Here is a 25634-nt window from a genome sequence, read left to right as displayed (position 1 = left end):
ATATATATGTGTGTGTATATGTATATATATATATATATATATATATATATATATATAAATAGATTTGCCGCCAGTTGTCTTGCAGTTGCAGCTTGCGTCTTCAAAGCAATGCACATACTTCAACTGACGCTTTTCAACTGTAGCTTTTAGGCAGCAATAAAAAAGTCAAGTAAGTATTGTGACTATGTTTCTGCTACAAAAGGGTCACACTTTTGTCTAGTGGCAGTTTTAGTGCCATAAAGAAGCACAGAAGGTTTATATGCCCACTGCAAAGAGCAAATCTGTATTTTATGTAAATAGCTGAGTACATTAGTAAAGTCAGCCATTACCCGCGCTATAATACCAATGAAATGTATGTGCGGGGTGGAGGGCGGCTATGGAGAGATGAAGGGCACTTTTGCTGGGTGGTAATGAGGGAATCCAAGGAGGAGGGAGTGGGAGCACCAATAATGATTGTTGGACTGGGCGCAGGAGGTGCTAAAGACTGTGACGAATGGTATGTGACAAGGTGTTTTTTGAGTGTCTTGAAAGAACGTGCTGATTGAGGGAAGAAGCGCAGGTAAGGTGGCCTCTACTGTTGCACGTATCTCACACACACCATCGATTTTGTGACTGTCTACGTAGGCTAGTGTTTTAGAGCAACAGTTTAGCCAATAACAGAGATGGCATCTTGATGGATGACAGCTGCCGGCACTCGGGTTATAGAGGACAGCTCTGACATAGGATCAGAGACTGAGACATTAGATACTGAGACAGCATCTGAGGGATAGGACAATGGCGCAGACTCTGGGAGTGATTTTTCAGTCGGAGTAGTCCCATTCGGTAACTCCTCTTCCAGTACATTATGAGGGAGGTGATGAGGACAGTCCTGCTGTCCCTTCGCAAGCAGTTTGTGCAACTGGGTAATAGTGGGTTAGCCCAACCCAGAGAGCAGGTGAATGCGGCGGCAAGCAAAGAGAGAGAGAGAGAGAGAGAGTGCTCTCTTGGGAGCTCCCCAATTTAGTTCAGCCCCAAATTCCACCGCCCAAATCGTATTGTGGGCATCAAAATTACCTATGGCAAAACAAACTGGTTTTGTAAGGCAGGCACCTGTGTTTTTGGTCCTAGAGAAACACACTAAACCCAAACATTTCTGAAAACTAGACATTCCGGGGAGTACACAGAGGTGTGACTTGTGTGGATTCCCCAAAGTTTTCTTACCCAGAATACACTGCAAAGCTGAAATGTTGAATAAAAACTCTATTTTTCTCGCATTTCTGTGTCACAAACTACAGGAATATGCTGGGATCCACAAAATTCCTACCACCCAGTGACTCCTCACCTGTCCTGATAAAAATACTACCCCACTTGAGTGCCTACACCTAGTGCCTGCGTCAGGAATGGATCACCCCAGGGTCAATAGCTGCCTCATGTAAGGACCAACATTGACCGTTGTGTGATCTATTCCTGTCGCGGGCACCAGGCCTACCCACACAAGTGAGGTACAGTTTTTATCGGGAGACTTGGGGAATGCTGGGTGGAAGGAAATTTGTGACTCCTCTCAGATTCCAGAACTTTCTGTCACCGAAATGAGAGGAAAAAGTGTTTTTTAGGCCAAATTTTGATGTTTGCAAAGGATTCTGGGTAACAGAACCTGGTCAGAGCCCCACAAGTCACCCCATCTTGGATTCCCCTGGGTTTCTAGTTTTCAAAATTGCGCTGGTTTGCTAGGTTTCCCCAGGTGCTGGCTGAGCTAGAGGCCAAAATCCACAGGTAGGCACTGTTTTCTATGAAAAAATGTGATGTGTCCACGTTGTGTTTTGGGGCACTTCCTGTCGCGGGCACTAGGCCTACCCACACAAGTGAGGTATCCTTTTTATCGGGAGACTTGGGGGAGCGCTGGGTGGAAGGAAATTTGTGGCTCCTCTCAGATTCCAGAACTTTCTGTCACCGAAATGTGAGGAAAATGTGTTATTTTAGCCACATTTTGAGGTTTGCAAAGGATTCTGGGTAACAGAACCTGGTCAGAGCCCCACAAGTCACCCCATCTTGGTTTCCCCTAGGTCTCTAGTTTTCAAAAATGCACAGGTTTGGTAGGTTTCCCTATGTGCCGGCTGAGCTAGAGGCCAAATTCTACAGGTAGGCACTTTGCAAAAAACAGCTCTGTTTTCTGTCAAAAAATGGGATGTGTCCACGTTGTGTTTTGGGGCATTTCCTGTCGCGGGCGCTAGGCCTACCCACACAAGTGAGGTATCATTTTTATCGGGAGACTTGGGGGAACATAGAATAGCAAAACAAGTGTTATTGCCCGTTATCTTTCTCTACATTTTTTCCTTCCAAATATAAGAGAGTGTGTAAAAAAAGACGTCTATTTGAGAAATGCCCTGCAATTCACATGCTAGTATGGGCACCCCGGAATTCAGAGATGTGCAAATAACCACTGCTCCTCAAAACCTTATCCTGAGCCCATTTTGGAAATGCAAAGGTTTTCTTGATACCTATTTTTCACTCTTCATATTTCAGCAAATGAATTGCTGTATACCCAGTATAGAATGAAAACCAACTGCAGGGTACAGCTCATTTATTGGTTCTGGGTACCTAGGGTTCTTGATGAACCTACAAGCCCTTTATATCCCCGCAACCAGAAGAGTCCAGCAGACAAAGCGGTATATTGCTTTCAGAAATCTGACATCGCAGGAAAAAGTTAGAGTAAAACATAAAGAAAAATGGCTGTTGTTTTCAGCTCAATTTCAATATTTTTTTTATTTCAGCTGTTATTTTCTGTAGGAAAACCTTGTAGGATATACACAAATGACCCCTTGCTGAATTCAGAATTTTGTCTAGTTTTCAGAAATGTTTAGCTTTCCGGGATCCAGCATTGGTTTCCCGCCCATTCCTGTCACTAACTGGAAGGAGGCTGAAAGCACCAAAAAGAGTAAAAATGGGGTATGTCCCAGTAAAATGCAAAATTTATGTTGAAAAATTTGGTTTTCTGATTCAAGTCTGCCCGTTCCTGAAAGGTGGGAAGATGGTGATTTCAGCACCAGAAACCCTTTGTTGATGGCATTTTCAGGGAAAAAACCACAAGCCTTCTTCGGCAGCCCTTTTTTCCCATTTTTTTGGAAAAAACGAAATTTTCACTGTATTTTGGCTAATTTCTTGGTCTCCTCCAGGGGAAACCACAAACTCTGGGTACCATTAGAATCCCCAGGATGTTGGAAAAATAGGACGCAAATTTGGCTTGGATAGCTTATGTGGACAAAAAGTTATGAAGGCCTAAGCGCGAACTACCCCAAATAGCCAAAAAAGGGCTCAGCACGAGGGGGGGGGGGAAGGCCCAGCAGCTAAGAGGTTAAACCTCAGCGGGAAGCACTTACAAACATAAACAAAGCAGGTGACCCAGTTAAAACTCTGCTTCCGTAAAGTACAAATCATCCTAACTTGTTTCTCTTTGCAAAGCAAGTGTGTTTTGTCTGCATTTCTCCCTTGAAAAATTATCTGAAGTCCTTGATGGTGATGAATGCATCATTGATCATTCAAAGCGCAATATCCTCTGTAGTGCCTGTGACGAGTGGGGTTTTTCTTGTCATCTCCTGTTGAGAACAGAGCAGACCAGTCTCCCTTTTAACTACTACAAGAAGGCAAATGTGCAAAATGACCTAGAAGCCCCGTCCATTTGGCCGAAAGCCCTGCATGGCAAGGGGTTGGATGTCTACAGGGAGTTGGCCGCAGTGCCTTGCTGCAGAGCAAGTTATAGTAGTTACTTGTGGTTTTGTGTGTGTAAAACGTTTTTAAAATTCTATTTATTAACTGCAACTGCCCTGTAACCTTTGGTTTGTTTGTGTGAGTGTGCAAATAAAGGGGGGGGGGTGTCACCAAAGCAACCCAATGCGTTTCAGAGATACGTGGTGTTCTGGAGTGTGCGTTGCCAGTCGGCATCTCGTTTGGAAATTGGAAATGGGTACCTCACCCCTAAACGCACAAGAGTCAGGAGGGTCCAGGCTAAGAGGCTTTGTGACTGTAAAACATACATATACACATAACTGGATCTATACGTGTGCTTGTGTCCGTAGGTTTTAACAAAAAAAGAAAATTAATTTCACCACCCAACTTTTTTAAATTAAGCTATATATAACAATACATTTATCTTTAGCAATACATATGTCACAGTACATTATAAATACATCTCATTTACTTAACACCTTATAAATGGAGGGGTATGCGTGTGTGTGTGTGTGTGTGTGTGTGTGTGTATGGCTTTATTCTTCTTTGTTATGTCACAGTATGTAAATCTGAATAAATGGAAGGTAGCCATCAGAGTATTACAATATATTTAGATATATAAATACGACTACTTATATCTTTATGTTAATAGTGCATGTTCATTTAGACATGACAAAATATATGTGTTAAGGTATGGAGATGAGGTTGTCATTATACATGTGTCTCTGTACATGGACTCCTACATGGCAGAAATCCAAGACCTGAAAATTACTTCTTAAAAACTTGGGAGAAATGGCTAACACTTAACACAAATCCTTCCTACTGACTTTCACTAACATGAACATGGAATTATGCTTTCATTTATAAGTGGAAACATTAATATGGGAGTGGGAGAAAAACGAGCTTTGTATACTTATTAACAGCATACATATCAGACTATGTAGATATTGTTGCTTCCATGTACATTTGAACCTATGTATAGAGGGGCTTATGTCTGGTTCTAAAACTTTACTTAGTGTCCAGCATATATATATATATATTCATACATACCAGTACATGTTTGGATCTCTATGTATGTCACCATAGATGTAAATGTTAATTTCAGCTGTGTTAAAAAAAGAAAATCCCTTCATACTTTATCTCATCCATTCTCCCTCTCTCTTAATCATCCCAAACCTGACAGCTGTGAACTCCCAAATGTCCTTTTCAAACTCCCACTGTCCCTTTTATCCAATTCAGCCAACAGGCGCCCAGTTCCACTACTCCCAATAACAACTCTCAACTTCCCATTTCTAATCCACGTCCATTATCCTGTCCACACACAAAGCACTACTAAACACATGAGAACTCAAGAGCACAAACTTTACAAATCTATCACTACTTATCCACAAGGAAAAAAGGAAATGTATATTTTTAATCTCCTAACTATTTAACTCTAGTCTTGGTTCCAGTATAACGTACTGCCTGACGCAAAGGGCTTCAACACCTCATCAGGGGTGGTAAGTGCTATATAAATATAATTAACAATTACATAACAGTAGGGAAGCCTGTGGGCATGTTGCTGAGTGTCCCTAACCTGGAAGCAGAAAATTAAAAAGGTTCTAATTTCCTGGGTGCTGGCGGACTGACCGATATTCCTAACCAAGATTAGAATTCGGCAGTAGGGAAGTCATCTGTTTTCTCAACCAGATGAAGAAAAGGATAATGGGACTACCCCTGTAACTAGTGACACTGGTTAGTCAGTGAGTTGTAAGAGAGGTAGCTGGTTGGTGTTCTGATAATGCATTGTGATATAAGGTCCTTTAAAGAGGTGCGTTGTCAGCTCTTTTCCTATGTTTGGGCAGTGTAGCGGCAGTCCTGATAGATAGGGGCCTTTTGTTCCAGATACTAGGTGCAAAGATGGGAAAGGCTTTCTGCCTTGTTCTTTTTCTTCTTTTTTACACTTCTTAGTCTGCAGTCTGAGGGTGTCTTGGCTGCAGGTATGTCAAGAACCACTGGAGTTGAAAAGCTTGTCTGCAAGATAAGAGGTATTGTTTTTTTGTAGCTCTCAGTCAACCTGCTATAATCTGTTTTTGAATGGTTCCTTCTTCATTGTCCCTATCCCTTGCCTCAAGTCTGATGAATGAATCCAAGTGGAAAGGCTATCTTATTTGAATGTTAGTGAGAGACATGGAAGAATTGGAAGTATAATGCCTTATACTGAGTGCACTGTTAGTGTCCTTGGTTAGGCTGTTCTATTTTAGGTTTAAACCTATAATAACTGATAAAAGAGAAAGAGAAACATCCCTCATCAGTGTAAAACATGAACCACTGATAAACACCTTTGCATCTTCAAACTAAAATGCCATTCAGAGAAAGAAAGGCTAGAGCGAATGAGTCATTATTTCCTTTTTAAGTGTCAGGCGCCTCCATTGGGATCTCTCGAGATTACTCCAAAAACACTGTCAAGAAATGTAAGGCGTTCCTTTCCCAAAGGAAAGCTCTGAAAGATCTGTCAATACAATTTTAGTTGATTGGTCCTGCACAAATAAGAACAACTTAAAACTGCAAAACCATCATTTTTGAAGCCCTTCAGGAACTAGACTCCTACATGGTGGAAATCCAAGACCTGAAAATTACTTCTTAAAAACTCAGAAGGAATGGCTAACACGTAACACACATCCTTCCAACTAACTTTCACGTTCTACTCACTTAGTAACAAATGCTATTCAAGTCTGCCCCCAAACGGCCTAAACGAAACCCAATTCACGTTCTTCAAATAAGGCTGCAGAACTCTGATCGACCCATGGGATCGACACATGGATGTACAAGCTCATTCTTCCATAATAACTATAACTGGCCAAAATATTTACTTGAGTTGCTTCCACTTCTTCAAACTGAGAGAGAATAAATAGAGTGGTCAGCAACCTACAAAACCTTAACTCAACTAACTAACTAGCACCTTCTAATACCCTAGCAATAAACCTAGCATCCTACTGTTAACTTTAACTAATGGTAAAAATGTTCTTCTCTTCTTCAGTGACTGGTACTGTATCTCCATAAAGACCTTCAACCTGCTCTGGATAAAGTGGATGTTTTATAATTGCCTTCAACCTGATGACGGATTTATTGCAATGTCTCATCTTTTCACATTCAACATAATTTAGATTGATCTAATCTCATATTGACATTAATTTTGATACCAGCCTCACATTGATAATATCATTCAAATTTAGTGCTATCCAATGGGTACTTAGCAGTTGTCCAATTGTTATTGATGATGCGTTTTGACTCAGATTGGACAATACAAAAATCACTAGTGTTTCACCCGCACTACCCCCAGTACAGTAACCTGGGGTCACTTGACCAACTCACTTTGAAATCTATTGAATCTATGTTGAGAATATGCTGGCACTAATGTGAACATTATGCTGGTACTAGGTTGATAATATGTTGACTCTAGGTAGACACTTACTGATAACTCGTTGAAACTCTGTTGGCTCTACGTTGATATTATGTTAGCACAATAATGACAGTAAGTGGAGAATTTACTGCAGACTGTATATTGTACTCCATAATCATGAAATACATGGGGTACCATTTTTCACAACTCTAACTGTTGACATAAAAACCTAGCTCAGCAGAAATAATGACACGTGTCACCAACTAACACCCATCCCACAAATAGCCACACTTTCTATATATACTATGTCTACTATACCTGCATTACATTAATATAAATAACATAATACACATTATTATGCACTCCCACTAAATGGCAACTAACGCGCTAGACACCAATTTGGAAACAGCACCAGGCACTCCAGCCACCATACAATATAGGCAAACATACCATACTTGCCTACTGCCGTGACTGTTAAAACACACCCCATTCTATACATATATTTAATCAATCACTATACTATTGTTTTCTTCTCCATTTTCTTTTTATCTTTCCTCCTGTCCTTGACTGTGTTACTCTTATCTCCTTTTCCTTCTCTCTGCCCTCTCCCCTTCCTCTCTCACACATTCTGTGCTTTGAGCACACCCACCCCCACCTTACCGGCAAACAATAACTGGCAATTAGCTGGTTACATTGACAAGAAGACTCACCTCCCACAAAAATGCAGAACATAAAAATACTCTTCCCTTAATGTCAAGGGTCTGAATCACCCAACCAAACAATGGAAAATCCTAGACTGTACCCATAAACTTAAGGGGGACCTCATTCTCCTTCAAGAAACCAAGGTGGCCATGAAAGAGGCAATCTACCTGAAAAAACAGCATGGGTTTGTGACGTATATTGTGCCCCAGCCACGAACAAAAAAAGAATGGGCTGATCACCCTTATCTCAAAAGCCTCTGGCCTCACTATCCTCTCCTCAGAAGCAGACACTGAAGGCAGATGGCGTTTTACTAAATTACAGAGGGACAACACTGAAATTATAGTCATGAGCATCTATGCCCTCAATAACGACAACCCTACCTTCTGGATTAATCTCAATAAAAAACTCTCAACTTTACCTCCCAACTGCAGAATGATTCTAGGAGGAGATTTAAATTTACCCTAGCACGCCATGCGTGACAGGAACTCTGCATGTCAATTTAGACCAAGTGCCATAAACAAATGCCAAATATGTACATTTCTCTTAAACATAAAGACATATGGAGACTATTCAATCCCACAGGGAAAGATTACTAATTTTTCTCCCAGTCACACAATACATTCTCTCCCATCCATTATATCTTAACTGACGAAACTCACGTCCCAGCAACCTCTTCCCCAGCCATTGAACCAATCCTAGTCTCAGACCATGCCTGTATTTCATTACTCTATGATATCGCATGCAATACATCAGGAACAAAACCATGGAGAATGAACAACCTCCTCACAGAGGAACCTTCCTTCAAGGAAAAAAGAGATCAATGAATACATAGAACTCAATAGGTCCTCTGGTCCAAATGCACAAATCATTTGGGACGCCCTGAAATGCACCATCCGCGGGCATATGATTAAACGTATGTAAAAGAAAAATAAACTAGACAACAAAACCTTAGACCAACTAGAACTAAAAATAAAAGCATTAGAGAAAGATCTCAAACGCACCAAAGACAATACTCAATTAAACAATCTAATTAAACTCAAGTATGAATACATTAAGATTCTGAGTAACCAAGCCCACCTAATAGACTAAAAATACAAAGGCATCCACCTCTGTGGACGTTATAAAGCTGGCAAAATACTTGTGTCTTTACAACAGACCCGTCAAAAGACAAGAATAACCTCTTTAACCAATAAACACAGCGTCACATCGACAAACAAGAAGGACATCCTAAATACCTTCTAAAAATATTACATACCCTTTACTCCAAAAGTAATAACACATCTTATGACATATGCTTAATCTACTTCAACAAAATTAATGTAACTAAGATAGATGAGTCAATAAAAGAATGACTAGAGCAACTGATTTCTCACAAAGAAATCATAAATGTGATAAAAACAATGGAAGCCAGGAAGGCTCTGGGCCAAGATGGCTTTCCGGCGTCATTCTATCAAACTTGGGGTACCTCCTTAAACACTCCCTTGGAAGACTTATGCGCCCACTTTTCCTCCACTGGCTCCGTTGAGGGCTCCACCATGGAGGTAACCATAATTGTTATACCCAAATAAAGACCCATCCGATCCCAAGAACTACTGACCCATATCCCCCATAAGCACAGACTGCAAAATATACACAAAGATCCTAGCCCTCAAAATAGAGGCCACCCGAAAAAACATAAAACATCCCTCTCAATCAGGTTTTATCAAAGGAAGATTCAGCGCGGATAATATTGGACTTTTTGGCCATGCGATTGAAATAGGCAAACTCCTGCACCAACCAACTTGCACAATAGCATTAGATGCAGAGAAGGCCTTTGATAAGGTTTTGTGGGTCTTATTTGAAGCCTCACTCACCGCCTTCAACCGAAAGCTAGAATAGGCATCAATGGAAAATTATCTAATCCCTTTTACCTCGCAACAATGAACCAGACAAAGATCCCCTCTCTCCCTCCTACTATTTCTACTACCGCTAAAACCCCTACTTACATTGATCAGAGAAAATCCATTCATCTCCGGTATCTCTTTCTCATCAGGCCCATTAAAACTAGCTGCCTACGCAGATGACATTCTCCTTTTTACCACCCAGGCAGACTCAGCCTTGCTGCACATCATACCCACCATCAGCGACTACTCTAAGTTGTCAGGCTACTGCATCAGCAAGGAAAAGACAGAGGTTCTTCCTCTTAATGTGTACTGCAACAGCTCACACATCAGCCCCTATGACCTCAAATGGGCCCTAGCTAAACTAACATATCTGGGTAAATGGTTCACCCATAATCTTAAGGACTCCATTGATCCCAACGGAAAAAGATGTTAAATAACATAAAAGACAGCTTTGACAAATGGTGAACCAGGTGCATTACTTGGAGAGGTATAATAGAATCTATCAGGATGATGATTATCCCCCTCATTCACTTTTTAACCAGCAGGTCCCCTATATACCTCTCAGACACTTTTTATAATTTTTTTAAAAACTAAAATAGACATGTTACTTACCCAATTCCTCTGGAAGTCTAAAAACAAAAAAAACAAAAAAACAGAATTGCCCTAAAGAAACTGGGACTTCCTAAAAAAAAAACTTGGTGGCCTAAACTTACCCGACTACCGGAGATACCAACATGCCTTCCTAGTTAAACAGGGGAGTCACTGGGTCCTAACCACCACCAACCCCTCGCTGTCGTGGTTCGCTATTAAAACCGCCCTGGCTATACCCTTATCCCTCACTTTATTTCTAACCGTCAAAGAAACTAAACCACACCACTCTATAAACATTCTATCCAGCACAGTACAGGCACTCTGAACAATTGACAACAGATTACCCAACAAAATTATACACTCATGTCTAGTCTCACTATGGCACTATGAAAACTTAAAACTAGAAGGAAGAAAAATGTATGTAGAGAAATGGGCAGAAAAACAAATTCTCCTGGTGAGAAATATCGGCACCCCCTCAGAACCCATACGACTTAGACTTTTACCATTGCCTTAAAATAAAATCACTTATAGCCAAACATAAGCCTCCAAACCCCCCGACCCACCCAACACATTAGGAACATTTACCAAAGGTGGTCACCTAGCTTCCAAACTGAAATCGCTCCTATCCCACACAAAAATCTCACTAAATAAACTAAAACAAGACAAGTGGGGAAACTCTACTATCAGATTCCAACAACACTCCAAAGGTCCCACCGGACTGGCCACCTACCTGGAGTAACCTCACTTCAAATATAATAAACCCATCACTAGCACAAAGCAGATACTGGATTGCCAGTATGGCCCACTGGACTCTGGCCAAACTTTGTTAACTAGGCCTCCGATCCGCTGACACATGCTGGAGCATTGAGAAGGAAACAGGAGACTTAAAACACATGCTAACGGAGTGCACCTCCACCGAACCGTTCTGGCAGGACATCGGTAATACAATATCTCAAATACATCATACAAAATAGACTCCTACTTTAGCCTCTATTACACTGGGCATCCTCCTTACTGACATTTAACAGGCATTAAACAAAGAGGACTGTCTCCTATGAGACATTCTAGTCACACCTGGTCTCAAAGTTATCCTCAATGAATGGAAAGACTCATCCAAAATATCCCCTCACACATGGTGGGAATGGATCCAATTCACCAGAACTGTCTGTAACTCACTTAACTTTTAATTGAAGACAACACCAATGAAGAATGATAAACTGTGGTGAAAATCTTGTTTCACTCTTCAATGTAACCACAATCATCTGATCACTAGATCATTCATGCATTCACTCAATCATTCTCTCATCCACCCCCTCCCCACTTTTTCTCTTCTCTAGCCTCTGCTCTTTTGCTCTCTCAGTTGCCTACTAAAAAGGTACCTTAATCATTCATCATAACATCAAAAACTGCTCTGTCACAATACATACACTGATTAACCTTACCTCACCGTTGCAAACTAATACATTTATCTCTACCCTGTACTTCTATAAATGTGAACCAATTGCTCATGCTATATCCTAAACTACCGTTCCCACTTGAATTGATGGTACCATACAATGTATTATTTCTTTTCATGTATGTTATTTAATTTTTCTATTGCATAAAATGTCAATGAAACACTCTTGAAATGAAAAGAAAAGTTCAGTTTGTCTTGAAGTGAGACATTTGCCATGGGATCACTTGGCAGCTATGATTTTCGACTCAACTGCAGTCCCACCTTAATGTAGTCTAGCAAGAAGCAGAGAAAAGTAGTGGTGAGCATGCTTAAAGCATCAAATGTCTGGTGCCCTACAATGCAGGGCTACAAATGAACCTGGTCTAACTCAAAATGTTAAAGGTTTCACAAGGTACTCTACTATTGGCAGGGTTGATCACCACTACAGTGTCATCATATTCAGTAAGGAGTAGGTGAATGACCTCCAGCTGTATCCAGGAATCTGTTTATTAAAGCATTTGAATATAGCACTTTTCAAATCCATTAATAGCCCTGTAAACCAGGCAGAGTCCTGACATAGGTGTGAGACTTATTGAGATGTGAGGGGGGTAATGAGATCTGGAAAACGGTGCAATACACACATTTTCTATGCTTAGAACAATCTAACATAAGTCCATTGAAAGCACTGCTAATGGGAGTGCACCGCATACCCTGCATTAGTTCTCATATAAATTAAAATGGGTGTTGTAAAAAAAGAATCACAACAGCATGTTTTGTAAACACTAGAAAAACTGTTTTTGTTTATTTTGTGGGTTACGCAGCTGACTAAATACTGATTTTAAAAGGTTTGTAAAATGCTGAGAATGCATCACTGATGTCTACAAAAAAACACTGACAGCCTATCTTTGGTATATGATGTAGAGAAATAGTACTAAGTGTGGGCTGTTGTATGCTACAGTATATGCACTTAAATATTTTCATTACCAAAAAAAGATTGAAACCTAAATTGCTAAGAAGTGCAAGCTGCTATGGTTTCATTTATTTCTTCTCACAGAAGCAGTCAATCCTGGGGAATCAGATGCTGGCATGCCAGAGCTTGAAGAGAATGGGGCTGCAAATGTAGAAGATTTTCCTACTGGTGAGCTGAAAAGTTGATTCGAACTATTTTCAGTAGCCATTTTTCTCATATGCTGGATTACTTTTAGGATTTGTGTGAGTGTGGTGAAGGTCCAATGTTTGTGTCACTGAAACTGTTGCACTTTAATGCTAGAAGCCTCCGTACACTTGCCAAAATATTAGTTGTTTCAAACCTGTTAAATAACTCAAAATGCAGCATGTTTTACTCTGGGAACACACCTAAAGAAAGTGTTTTGGTATGAAATTTAAATGAATTCCAAGGCAATCCTTTTCATCGTGCTCCACCAATGCAAGTGGAATGGCGGTCATAATAGCACAAGGATGTCAATCCGAGGTCATGAGGGTGATCCTGGACATGGCTGGGAGGGTGTTATTGTTGTTGGTGAAGGCTGGCCGGATTAAAAAAGCAATAATATATGTCCCTAACGCAGACCGAGAGATTCCTTACAACTGCTATAGCTGAAGGAATGAGCGTGTCGGAGGCAGAGATCATCATTAGAGGAGGCTAAATTTTGTGATGGGCAGGCTTAAAGAAAGTTCTCTCTGGGAGGGGGCTTATTAGGTTCATATCCAAAGAGGTATCACAGATGGCTAGATAACATGGGCATGTAGATATGTGGAGCCAACTTAAACTCGCTGCACTTACTGTTTCACATCCAATAGGACATGTACAAGATTAAGGGTCCGATTTATGGTTTGGTGAACAAGGTACTCTACCCTTTCCTCCAAAACATAGGTCTGCTAATCTTGTACAGAGTGGGGCAGTACTTAAGTTTTTTATGATCTGATTGAGACTTCTAGCTGCACATTTCTTATCTTAGAATGATCTCCTGGCGTGAGACTGGATCTGGAAATGCTTTTGTGAGCAGTGCCCCTGTGTGGTGTTAGGTGATGGCGATCGCCTCAGTGTGATGTCTTTCACGTTGAAAGTGACATGCCTGGTGCCTATATAGGGGCCACGCCGGCGCGTGGACGTCAGTTCTTTTCTTTCCACAGCAGTCAGCACAGATCTGAAGAAGAGCTACCCCTTAGTTATTTTTTGACTAAACCTTTTTCAACTTTGGCGAAGTCTTTTGAGGTTTTTCCTCCTGGTGTGGCAGGGATGTCAACATGGAAGGCCAGCTTCAAGCCCTGCGGCATCTGTCACCAATTGATGTTGGTGATGGGCCTGCATCTTGTATACCTCTGGTGCCTCAAGCGTGACCTCAACCGGTAGGCCTACGCTGATTGCCGCGCCATGAACCTGACTGCCTTAGGAGAGCCATGCCTCGAGCTTCTGGCGGCTCAACAAGCGACGCTGCAACAATCGAGGTCCCGGTCGAGAGGAAGGTCCCGGGAGCAGTTGCTGAGGCCGCGATCCTTGTCACACTAAGACATCAGTTCTATGATGCCATGCACCTGATATTTGGGCAGGCTGTTCCCGAGAGACCAAAGCTTCGGTAGGTTCCCCTAATGGTTCTGCGCTGGCCGCTCCGGCCTTTTAGATCTGTTCCTCAAACTGGACAGGTGCTGGTCATTGCCACTTCAACCTTCCCCGGTGCTGGTCCCAATGTCAATGCTCCTGGCGCCCATATATGGCACCACCCCCATTCTTATCCTTGACTCAAACCCTGATGGGCATCATCCAACTCCTACTCGGAGGCCGACTGGAGCCATGCCTTCCAAGTCGGAGCCTGAGCCCAATTCTCAGGACTCTGGGAGAGGTGGCTGGTCCCTAAGGAATACCTTATAACACAATGAACTGGTGTGAGGATCTGGGTAAGGCCAGCGGCCTGGACACTTCTCAGGATACTGGCATGCTTTCTCCCCTTACAGTGGCTACAGAGGAGCGAGCATCCTTTGCAGTGGTGGTGAGGAGGGTGGGAGAGGTCCTGGACCTTAGGCATCCTTTGGTGGCAGTCAAGACCTGACAAAAGTGCTTCACCCAGGAGTGTCCCCATCAGAACAGCTTCTCCATTTTAAAGAAGTTCTTACTGATGTCCTGCTTGGGACCTGGTCCAAGCCCAGGACAGGGGCTCCCGTGACGAGGATGATTGCCTGCCACCACGCTCCGGGGACCCAAACTTACGGACATAACATCCCACCCCCAGTGCTTTGTAGTCCAAGCCTCTACCTCCCATGTAAATCCTGATGCATTCCTTACTGCTCCCCTGGATCGTGAATCCAAGAGTCTGGACACCTTAGTGAAGAAGATGTTTTCTTCCACCAGCCTGGCACTGCAGTCCGTGAACCCTGCATGCCTTTTGGGCTGCTATTTCCATGCTCTGTGGTATACAGTTGTGCAGGTGCTGCCAACGGTTCTGGAGGAGGCCTCATCTGTACTTTCCCAGGCTATTCCTGATGGGAGGGATGCAGCTAAGTTCACGATTAGATGTGGACTGGATACCACTGACTCACTGGGCAGAGTGGTTTCATCTACTGTGGCATTCGGACACCACACCTGGTGAGGACGACTGGCTTTTCTGGGAATGTCCAAGCATCACTTATGGACATGCGATTTGATGGCTTTCATCTCTTCGGAGAAAAGGCATATTTAGCGCTGCAGCGCTTTAAGGCAGGAACGCAATGGTCTTTGGGTCTTTTGATAGCCCCTCGTAACCCCTAATTCCCCTTCCACTCCTTTTATGGCCATGGAAGGGGCTTCCAGCTGCGTCTCTATTCCCCCCAGCTACCGAGCTATGCATGTTTCCCAGGCCCTGCTTGGCTGAGGACGTGGTTCACAAGGACCCCGTTAGTCAGGCAGTTAGTGGTTGGGTCAATCCACCTTCCCCCGGCAAAACCAGTCTCCAAACCCTCCTCATCTACCCTCTTGCCATCATGGGCACTAAGTGGGCGGCAGGATTCACCATCAACTGCCCCACTTGCAGTCTGTAACATAAGACCAGTGGGATTAGCTGGTCATCCAAAGGGGCTACTCCTTCCCTTCATGACCACCCCTCTACTCTTGCCACAAACTTGAGTTAGGCTGACTGAGGGTCACCTATCCTTTCCCCGCCAGGAACCGATGGCTCTGTTGGCCAAGGGAGCCATACAGAGAGTGCTGATGCCAGAGATAGGTTATGGTGTTGTGGGTTCTCCTTAGTGCCTGGGTTGGACACCCTTATTTTACCATTAGGCCTGTACTTTTTACTCATAGACACGTTTTTATTCATTTCATATGTTTTAGCACAGCTAGCCTTTAGGTGGTTGTTTTTATATTTTAATCAGCTGCTTCTTCCTTAGAAGACACATTTGTTTGGGCTTTTACACATTTTATCGGCCCTTTTTACACATTTCACTTTGTAACCTGTTCAATGCTGTCATGTGCGGTACATGATATTCTAACTCAAATTGCCAGTCCAGGAGCACAAGGGTCGGTCCCCGGATCCTAGACACATTAATACATCAGGCCTGTTATTAGAACACTACACGATTAATTATATAAACACCATACAGGCCTAAAGGGGGATGAGAGCATTCTAGTCATGACCATCCTGCGATGCTCATCATTCCATTGACAGCTTTGCTGATCCTGGCACTAACTTTTCAGCTGTCCAAGATGACTACCATCCAGATAGCAGGCAGATCCTTATGAGCTTTTTCAGGTATGGGGTCGGGGTCCCTCCCATAGACTGAGATAGGCAGAAGGTTTACCACTGCTGTGCCCTCAGATTTTAGACATAGGGTGTAGGTAGTATTCTGTAGGCTTTTAGGATCATACAAAGATGGTGGGGCTATTTATCTTCTTCACACCAATTGTTATGATGATCTCTGATTTATGTTTCATCTGCTTAATTATTGCAGCTCATGCTTTTTATAATAGGCTGCAGTTGCTTCAATAAATTCATAGAAATCCATTTTGCACCTCTTGTTTTGCCTTGGCATGTGTGAGTCACTGAGTAACTGAGCAAATGGCTATGATCTGTTTACCATGACTTCCTTGAGGAGTCAGAGTGTCAGGTTTAGGTTCCCACAAACCACCTTTCCTTTCTAGGGTTGGTTGAGGCACTGCGGGCTAGCCCGGAACCAGGTCTTCAGCTTCCAAGGTGGTGTAGGACCGACTCAGTCACCCACACTCTGTGGTGCTGCCACCCTAAAACACACAGTCTTATTACCAAAATAGGAACCACACGACAATGGTTGCTATTCCCGCTGCTTTCTGGTGCCTAAAATGGACAGAGGCATTCATTTTGTCCTAGATCTACACCTTGTCAGTTTCTTTCTCAAGAAAGAGAAGTTCAAAATGCTCACTCTAGCTCAGCTCCTGTTTGCCCTCAAACGGGGAGCCTGGATGGTAGTGTTGGACTTGCAGGACACATACTTTCATATCCCCATCCTGCCTTCCCACAGTTAACTGCGGTTCATGTTAGACCACGAGCACTTTAAGGTTTCCATCCTCTTCTTTGGTCTCGCCGGCGACCCTTGGGTGCTCACCAAGGTGATGGCGGTGGTTGCAGTTCATCTGCGGAGATCAAAGATACCAGTCTTCCTGGCTGTTTTAAAGGTGGATTTGCCCCAGGGTGTTGTGTCCCACCTCCAAACTACAGTGGACTTCATGCACTCGCTGCAGTTCACTATTTATGTGCCAAAGTCACAGACGTGTACACTAATGGGCTTAGCCTCCCGAACTGCGAGTCCAGGATTTTCAGGCTATGATACCTTTGTTTCAGCCACTATTCTGGATTTCAGTGAGACTGACTCTGAGTCTGCTGGGAGTCATGGACTTCTACATTGTGCTGGTAACACATGCCTGGTGGCATATGCTGGCTCTGCAGTAGGACCTGAAGTTCTAGAGGGTGCAGCATTTGGGGAGTCTCTCCAACGGGGGTCCAAATTTCAGGGGGAACTTTCAAAGATCTGCAGTTGTGGCTGACGAACCGCAAGTGGATCAGCAGCAGGCCCCTCTCCCTTCCTCAACCAGTAGTGACAGATGTGTTACTCCTGGGATAGGGCGGCCATCTGGGAGAGGTGGAGATCAGAAGATTCTGGTCTCCAGCGGAATCCGGACTCCACATAAACCAGTTGGAGCTCCAAGCAAGCCTTTCCACCACACCCCATCAAGGAAAGGCCAGTGCAGGTGTTCATGAACAACACCACCGTCATGTGATACTGCAATAAAGAAGGTGAGTTGAGGTTGTGGACCCTTTGTCAAAAGACCCTGGGACTCTAGATATGGCTGGAACATCAAGGCGTATCCCTGGTGATCAACATCTGGCAGGCTGTCAACGCCAGAGTTAACAAGCTCAGCCGCAGATGCCTAGCGGATCACGAATGGCGTCTCCATCTGGAGTTGGTGCAAGGACTCTTTTTGCAGTGGGGAGAGGCTTGGTTAGATCTGTTCGCCACTGCTGAGATCGCACAGTGTCAGCAGCTTTGCATGCTGGAGTTTCCAAAGCGGCTGTAGCTCGTAATGCTTTTTGTCTCGAGTGGAGCCTTTTCGCCCATACCACTCCTGCTCAGAGTTCTCAAGAAGATTAGGAATGACCGGGCCCAAGTCATCCTTGTGGCTAAAACTGGGCATTGAAAGTTTGGTATCCCAAGCTGTTAAGCATGGTTCTCAATCCTCAGATCCGGCAGTCAGGCTGCTCTTTTGAGAGACTCTTCTGTTGCAGCAGTAGAGGAAGGTTCTCCACCCCAAACTGGCAACTTTGCCTTTTTGTGTGGAGATTGAGCCACAGCAGTTAACAGCTTTCGACCTTCCTCCTGAAGTCTGTGATGTTATCTTGGCAGACAGTGGTCCCTCCACCAATATGATATACACCTGGTATTGAGGAACATTTGTGGCATGGTGTACAAAAAGGGAACTGGATCCCCTTTCTGCCCCTCTTTCTCATGGTCTTCTTTTCATCCTTTCCCTTGCTGTGGGCACTGTGAAGGGCTGTCGCTCTGCAATTTCTGCTTTTCTGAGGTTGCTAGCCAGCCATCCCTCTTTAAATCACCCGTTGTAAATGGGTTCTTGAAAGGTCTCCAAAATATGTTTCCACCTTCCCCTTTTTTATGCCGCAGTAGGACCTTAGTCTTGTTCTTACATTCCTCATATGCACACCCTTTGAGCTGCTTCACAGCTGTCCTTTAAGGCTAATTACCATCAAGATGGCCTTCCTTGTGGCAATAACATCTGCCCAGAGGGTTAGCGAGCTTCAGGTCTTGTCATCCAAGCTTCCTTATCTTACAATTTACCCAGATAAACTGGTGCTTCGTACAAGAGCTTCCTTTCTTCCCATAGTAGTTACTCCCTTTCATGTAGTCCGATCCATCACTCTCCCTACTTTTTACGCTCCGCCACACCCCTTCAAGGAGGAGGCTTGACTCCATCATCTTGTCGTTCTACCTTGACCTCACACTCTTCGTGGGGTATGTCGGAATGAAGAAAGGATGGGCCGTGCAGAAGTGAACCATTTCCTGATGAATTGTGCTTTGTATAAAGATCTGCTACGCACTGGCCAAGATGCACCCCCCTGAAGGCTTGCAGGCTCATTTCACCACGCTGAAACCACTGACTTATCATGTAGAGTGCTGGACCTGGACATTTGCCAGGCAGCAACGTAGGCCTCCTTGCACACATAAACACTACTGCCTGGACAGTGAGGTCCGTTAAGATGGGCATTTGGCCTGTTCAGTCTTGCAGGACTTCCTCACATGAAATTGGTCCACATACCCGCCTCCAGGGATGGCATTTTGTTGTAATGCTTGGAATGTAAATACATGCGCTAAGCCTGGAATTTCGGTAGCATCGAGACTCGCGTTCTGGAGCCTGGGTGGTGCCGAAGTTCCGGGTAGGACGTTGGCGGTTGGATCAGTGGGAGCCGGACATGAGCTCTGTTTTTGGGTTGTTATTTACGAATAAACTGCATTCTTTGGATTACCCGAAATTGTATCATTAGGTATAACACTGGCGACGAGGGAGACTAACAACCCGGAACCCACGTACTGTTTTGTTTTCAAATCAAGCTGCAGGTTTCAATTGGATATCCGACGACCGGCTCTCATACTGGGAATAACCACCGTTTCTGAAGGTCTTTAGTATTCATTCTTCCGTTTCTGGAGCATTTTTGAGCATTTTCAAGCCGTCAAGCCGCCACTTCTCCTGTTTTGGATGTGAGCGCGTGGCTGACTCCGTTGCTGCTACGCAGTTTGTTCAAGCCGCCGCTGCCTATTTCTTCCGGATTCACGGTCAGCTGTTCTTTGTTATTCTGTGGTAATATCCTGTTTTTCATCGTGTGGGTAGTTATTTTACAACGATTGCAATTGGCTCAACGCTACGTGTTTTCTGGCCTCAGCTGTTGCCAGGCAGGATTTCGAACATCGAGAAATAAACTAGACTACGTCCATTGACTCCCTTTTGGGGAAATTTTACATCCAGTGTTGAAATGTTTGTAATGAGTAGCTTGTTGTGATTTCTTAACTGTAGTTCTAAATTATTTTACAAAATACTAAAAAGAATGTTCATTACTGCGTTACTGCCTTAAGGATTTTATCAACAATATAATAGTAAGCATTTGTTGGAATATAAGGTTACTCACTATATACATATATATATATTTTTCATTGATTGCCATGGCTACACCAACAATGTCTCAACCACCTCCCTTTTTACTGGACAAAGGTGATCCAATTCTGCGATGGAAGAATCTTTTTGACTCGTACCTTATAGCCATAGGCGGTGAAAAGTTTTCCCCAGCTAGAAAACAAGCTGTGCTTCTACACAATCTTGGGATTGAAGGCAGGAACATATATGACAGTCTGGAACCTTTGACAATTGGTGGAGCTGATGGTGAACCCAGGGATGTCTACGAGATGTCGGTAGCAATGTTAGCAACCCATTTTGAATCCAAAATAAACGTCGTTCTGGAAAGACATACGTTTTTTGCCAGATCCCAAGGCAATACTGAAAGTGTGGGAAATTTCATTGCTGCGTTGCGTACATTAGCGCACACTTGTGAATTTGGTGAGATTACAGACTCTCTTATACGTGATCAACTAGTGCGTTGCACCAACAACAAAAGGGTACAGGAGAAACTGTTGACTAAGAATCCTGATTTGAGAGAGGCAATTGCAATTGTTGAAGGCATGGAAAGTACTAGTAACTGGATCAAAGAAATGAATCATTCTGATGGAGACAATCTCTCTGTGATTCAAGAACCGAGAATCCAAGAAGAAGTTTTGAGAGTTGGCATAGACAACAAGACGCAAACATTTAATCAAGAAAAAAAAAGAGACAGTAAATCTTTACGTTGTTACCGCTGTGGTAACATGGGTCATGCAGCAAATAGTCTTAGTTGCTTTGCACGAAACTCTGTGTGCAGAAAATGTGGAAGGAAAGGCCATTATGCCAGGGTGTGCAACAATGACAAAAACAGCATAGATTCGGTCACTGGAAATATTAGCAAAGTTGTTTTATATGTTGGGCAAGAAGTTGATTCAGTGGAACATAACGTTAGTATGATTGATGGTGGGCCAGTGATCATGCCTGAATGTATTATTGAACTTGACAATAAGGCTGTATCTGTTCTAGCAGATTCGGGTTCTCCATATACCATGGTTGGCGTTAAGAACTGGCAGACAATTTTTGGAGAGACCTTGAATTTGCTTATTGAACCTGACATCAACCCTGTCAGTTATGGAGGTGCCAAAATTGATGTAGTGGGGTATAAGGTTATGAAAATTCGGTTTCAAAACAGAAGCACTGTGGGGAAGGTTTACGTGGCCAAACGGGGCAATAATTTACTAGGTTGGCGCCACCAACGAGACATGGGTATTAAATTGGATCCTAATTCAGAGAACCAGGTTATGGTGGTGACTGAGGTAGATGAACCTTCAGAAATTTGTTTGGAATTCCCTAGCGTGTTCAGCGATAAATTAGGTTGTTTGACAAATTTTGAACATAAAATTATCCTTAAGAAAAACGTAACCCCTTTTGTTCACAAAGTCAGGAGAGTACCTAAGTTGATGATAGAGCCATTGAAAGTTGAACTTGACAGGTTATTAGAGGCAGGTGTCATCGAAGAGTAGAATCCTCGGAGTGGCTTGCCCCCGTTGTTTTGGCATCGAAAGACAATGGGAAACGGATCCGCATGTGTGTTGATCTCAGGGACCTTAATAAGTGTATTTGGATAGACCGTCAACCTCTACCAAATATTACTGAAGAGTTATCATGTTTAGGTGGGTCTAAGGTATTCAGTGTGTTGGATTTATCCTCGGCCTATCATCAGATAGTGTTGCACCCTGAGTCCAGGCATCTCACATCCTTAGTAACACCTTTAGGTGCGTTTCAGTTTTTGAGGATGCCTTTTGGGCTGGCCTCTGCGGCTGCGTGTTTCCAACGCATAATGAAGAAGATTTTAGGGAGTATTTCTGGCACATTATGCTTTCAAGATGACATATTGATTCACGGTGGAACGGTGAGAGAACATGACAAAATATTAAGAGAAGTTTTGGGCAAATTAGCAGAGGCCGGTCTTACTGTAAAAAAAGAAAAGTGTAAATTTAGAGTTACCTCGGTAACATACTTGGGGCATACCATCTCTGGTGAGGGAATCAAACCGAAGTTGGAGTTGGTTGATTCCATAATCCGTGCTCCTGAGCCTGAGAATAAGGATGGTGTGAAGTCATTTCTAGGGTTGGCAGGATATTATTCCAAATTTATTCCCAATTTCGCTAGTGTGACTCAACCATTGAGAGCATTGTTGAAAAAGGGTTGTGAATTTATTTGGAGTGAGGAGTGTGAGACTGCTGTTTCGCTTGTAAAGAGTAGTATTGGGAAGATGCCTACCTTAGGGCATTTTGACGTGTGTGCTAAAACATACCTGTACACTGATGCGAGTATTAAAGGATTGGGGGCTGTTCTTACCCAGAAGGAGGGTTGTGAGGATAAAGTAATTGCTTTTGCTTCCCGTTCCCTTAATGAAACAGAACAACATTATTCTGTCATAGAAAGAGAAGCTCTGGCGTGTATGTGGGCGATCAAGCATTTTAAGTTTTATCTTTGGGGACTACCCTTTGTAGTGGGAACGGACCACAGGCCTCTCGTACATATTTTCACCCCTAAAAAGAGTGAGATGTTGACTCCTAGAATACGAAGGTGGGCGGAGGGTTTATTGGAGTACAATTTTGTTGTAGAGTATGTACCTGGACCGAGGAATATTGTAGCAGTTTTTCTGTCCCGCTCCTCAGTCGACAGTAACGAAGATGTGAGTGAGGAGATTACTATCAGCTGGGTGAGAGAAAAGGCTATTAATGAAGAAGAATGGAAGTTGGCTGTGGTTAGGGATTTGGATAGACATAAACTTGAAGGGTTTATTGTCAAGGGATGGCCAGGGTATAAGGACGTTCCTGACTCTTTGAAAGGGTTCTGGAATGTGAGGAATGAACTCTCCCTCAGTGAAGGAGAATTTTTTAGAGGAGGCAAGCTCATACCTCCTGAGGGTGTGAGAAACAAGATTCTGAATCTAGCTCACGAAGGGCATTTAGGTAGGAGTTTAACTAAGTCTAGACTTAGAGCCATTTACTGGTGGCCAGGGTTGGACCGTGAGGCTGAGGCAGTTGTGAAGGATTGTTTGAGTTGTGCCAGTAATGACAAAAGCAAAGTTGTGACGAGAGCTCCACTGTCTCCTGTAGAAGTTCCTGAGAGAACTTGGATGAAATTAGGTTTTGATTTTATGGGTCCTTTCCATCTCCTACCAGCGAATGAACATTATGTTTTGCTTTTGGTGGATTATACGTCCAAGTGGGTAGTGACCAAATGTGTGAATTCTGTAAATACCCGTACCGTGATTGAGTTTCTTGAGGAGGAGTTCTCTAAGGAGGGCTTACCTAGCCATTTAGTCACAGACAATGGAGTACAGTTGACTTCACAAGAGATGAGGCATTTTTTGGACTCTCTAGCTATTGTGCATTTGAAGACGGCTTTGTATTTACCACAGGCTAATGGTCTAGCTGAACGCATGAACAGAATGGTCAAAGCTTGCGTACAAGAAGCTATTGAGACTAGAACTCCTTTGAATAGTCTTCTAAGGGACTTGTGGTGGGCATATCGTAACACTCCGAACAGCATCACCAACATAGCTCCTTTTGAATACATGAGAGGAAGGTTAGGTTGCTCTAGGTTGTTTCCAGCTTGGGTTGTTAACAATTCAGCTCGTTTTGATCTTAATCAGGAGATATTTGACATGGCACCTAGTCTCAGGAAGAAATATCAATGTAATTACAAATTGCGTTTCGATTCTAAACATTGCGTTGTTCATGCTCAGTGGAAGGTTGGGGATGTGGTGTTAGTAAAGAGCCCTTGCTTTACAACCAAAGGGAAATCTGTCTTCAAAGGCCCTTTTTGTATCAAAGAAATAAAGGGAAACGTTGTGATTCTGGACAATGGAGATACATGGAGCATGTCTAGGATCGTGAAGTGGAAAGGAGTGGGGGAAAACTTCAACTTTCCTGTTTTGCAAGAACAAAGAGGAAAGTTCATAGGGACATCTAAGGAGTCATCACACCCTAAAGTTTCATCCAGGTTACGTTCCAAACCTCTCTGGATGAAAGACTATACCACGTGACTCTTTTGTTATGTTTTTGTTGTTTTGGATATTAGAAATATTGTGGTAACTTCATGGTAGCACGTCAGGTGTCACCACTCTCAAGAATTCATCCAAGTTACATTTAACCACTTTGGAAAAATGTTATCATCTTGTTCTTCTGTATATTGTTTATCATTGTTTGTCATTGGGATGTTTTGTGAGGGAGGGGGGATGTGTTGTAATGCTTGAAATGTAAATACATGCGCTAAGCCGGGAATTTCGGTAGCATCGAGACTCGCGTTCTGGAGCCTGGGTGGTGCCGAAGTTCCGGGTAGGACGTTGGCGGTTGGATCAGTGGGAGCCGGACATGAGCTCTGTTTTTGGGTTGTTATTTACGAATAAACTACATTCTTTGGATTACCCGAAATTGTATCATTAGGTATAACACATTTCCTGGGCATCTATCCTAAGGTAAGGAATCTGTGGCTAGAAGTCTCGATCAGATGAACAAATTACTTACCTTCAGTAATGCATTATCTGGTAGAAACTCTATCTAGCCAAACATTCCTTACAAACCCACCCATCCTTCCCCTTCTGCAGACAAATTTCTAGGGACAGGCCTTACCCAGATAAAATAAAGCTAGAGCAGAATTTAGAGAGTAATTGGAAACCCAGATAGTGGAATTGGCAGGCATATATATAAGTGCAGGTGCTATGAAAACGCTTTCCATATTGATAGTAATTAGGGCACTGGACATAGAAAAGGCAGAATACATGCACTTTAAGACTAAACAACATGACTATAGTGGAGAAACAAAGCGGGCTGCCTCCAACCTCCATGCGAACGTTATGAATGATAAGGTTGTTAAAGTTAGAGATGATGAAGTTTTACTGAGAAATATTTATAGAGAGATAGCAGGAAATCTTGGCTCCTTTTGTAAACTGTTTTGTCAAGCAGAAGACTGTCCATTGAATATGGTGAATGAGTATTTAAAAGTATCGCAACTACAACACTTGACTTATGAACAGGCATTAACATTAGATCTTCTGATACAAATCTTAAAGGTCTCAAAACGTGTATGACTCCAGGCCCTGGTGGAATCACATTCTTGTTCCACTAAACCTTTTGTGGGCCTCTGGCTCCACTGTTGACAAATCTCTGGGTCACTATGCTGAGCCCTTAACTAATACTCATATGAGAAGCACAATTAATTGTCTTTCTAAAACCCAGGTAAAGAACCAACAGTGTAATTCAAACAGGCCTAAACCATTACTCATCATAGGCGTGAAAATGTTTACACTAGTCCCACTTA

At 43.0% G+C, this 25634-nt stretch overlaps 1 protein-coding gene across 3 annotated transcripts in view; it reads left to right on the top strand.

Moving 5' to 3' along the window:
- GOLM2 (golgi membrane protein 2) overlaps positions 1–25634 on the top strand; it is a 446718-nt gene that overhangs the window by 195231 nt on the left and 225853 nt on the right. For all 3 annotated transcript variants that reach the window (XM_069222964.1, XM_069222962.1, XM_069222963.1), the window contains exon 6: positions 12750–12833. In XM_069222964.1, the coding sequence (XP_069079065.1) occupies positions 12750–12833 (84 nt within the window). The remainder of the gene's footprint in view (positions 1–12749; positions 12834–25634) is intronic.

Source organism: Pleurodeles waltl, chromosome 3_1, assembly GCF_031143425.1.
Source record: "Pleurodeles waltl isolate 20211129_DDA chromosome 3_1, aPleWal1.hap1.20221129, whole genome shotgun sequence".
Lineage (NCBI taxonomy): Eukaryota > Metazoa > Chordata > Amphibia > Caudata > Salamandridae > Pleurodeles > Pleurodeles waltl.
The sequence above is the reverse complement of the archived record's forward strand: the minus strand, read 5'-3'. Positions and strand labels throughout refer to the sequence as shown.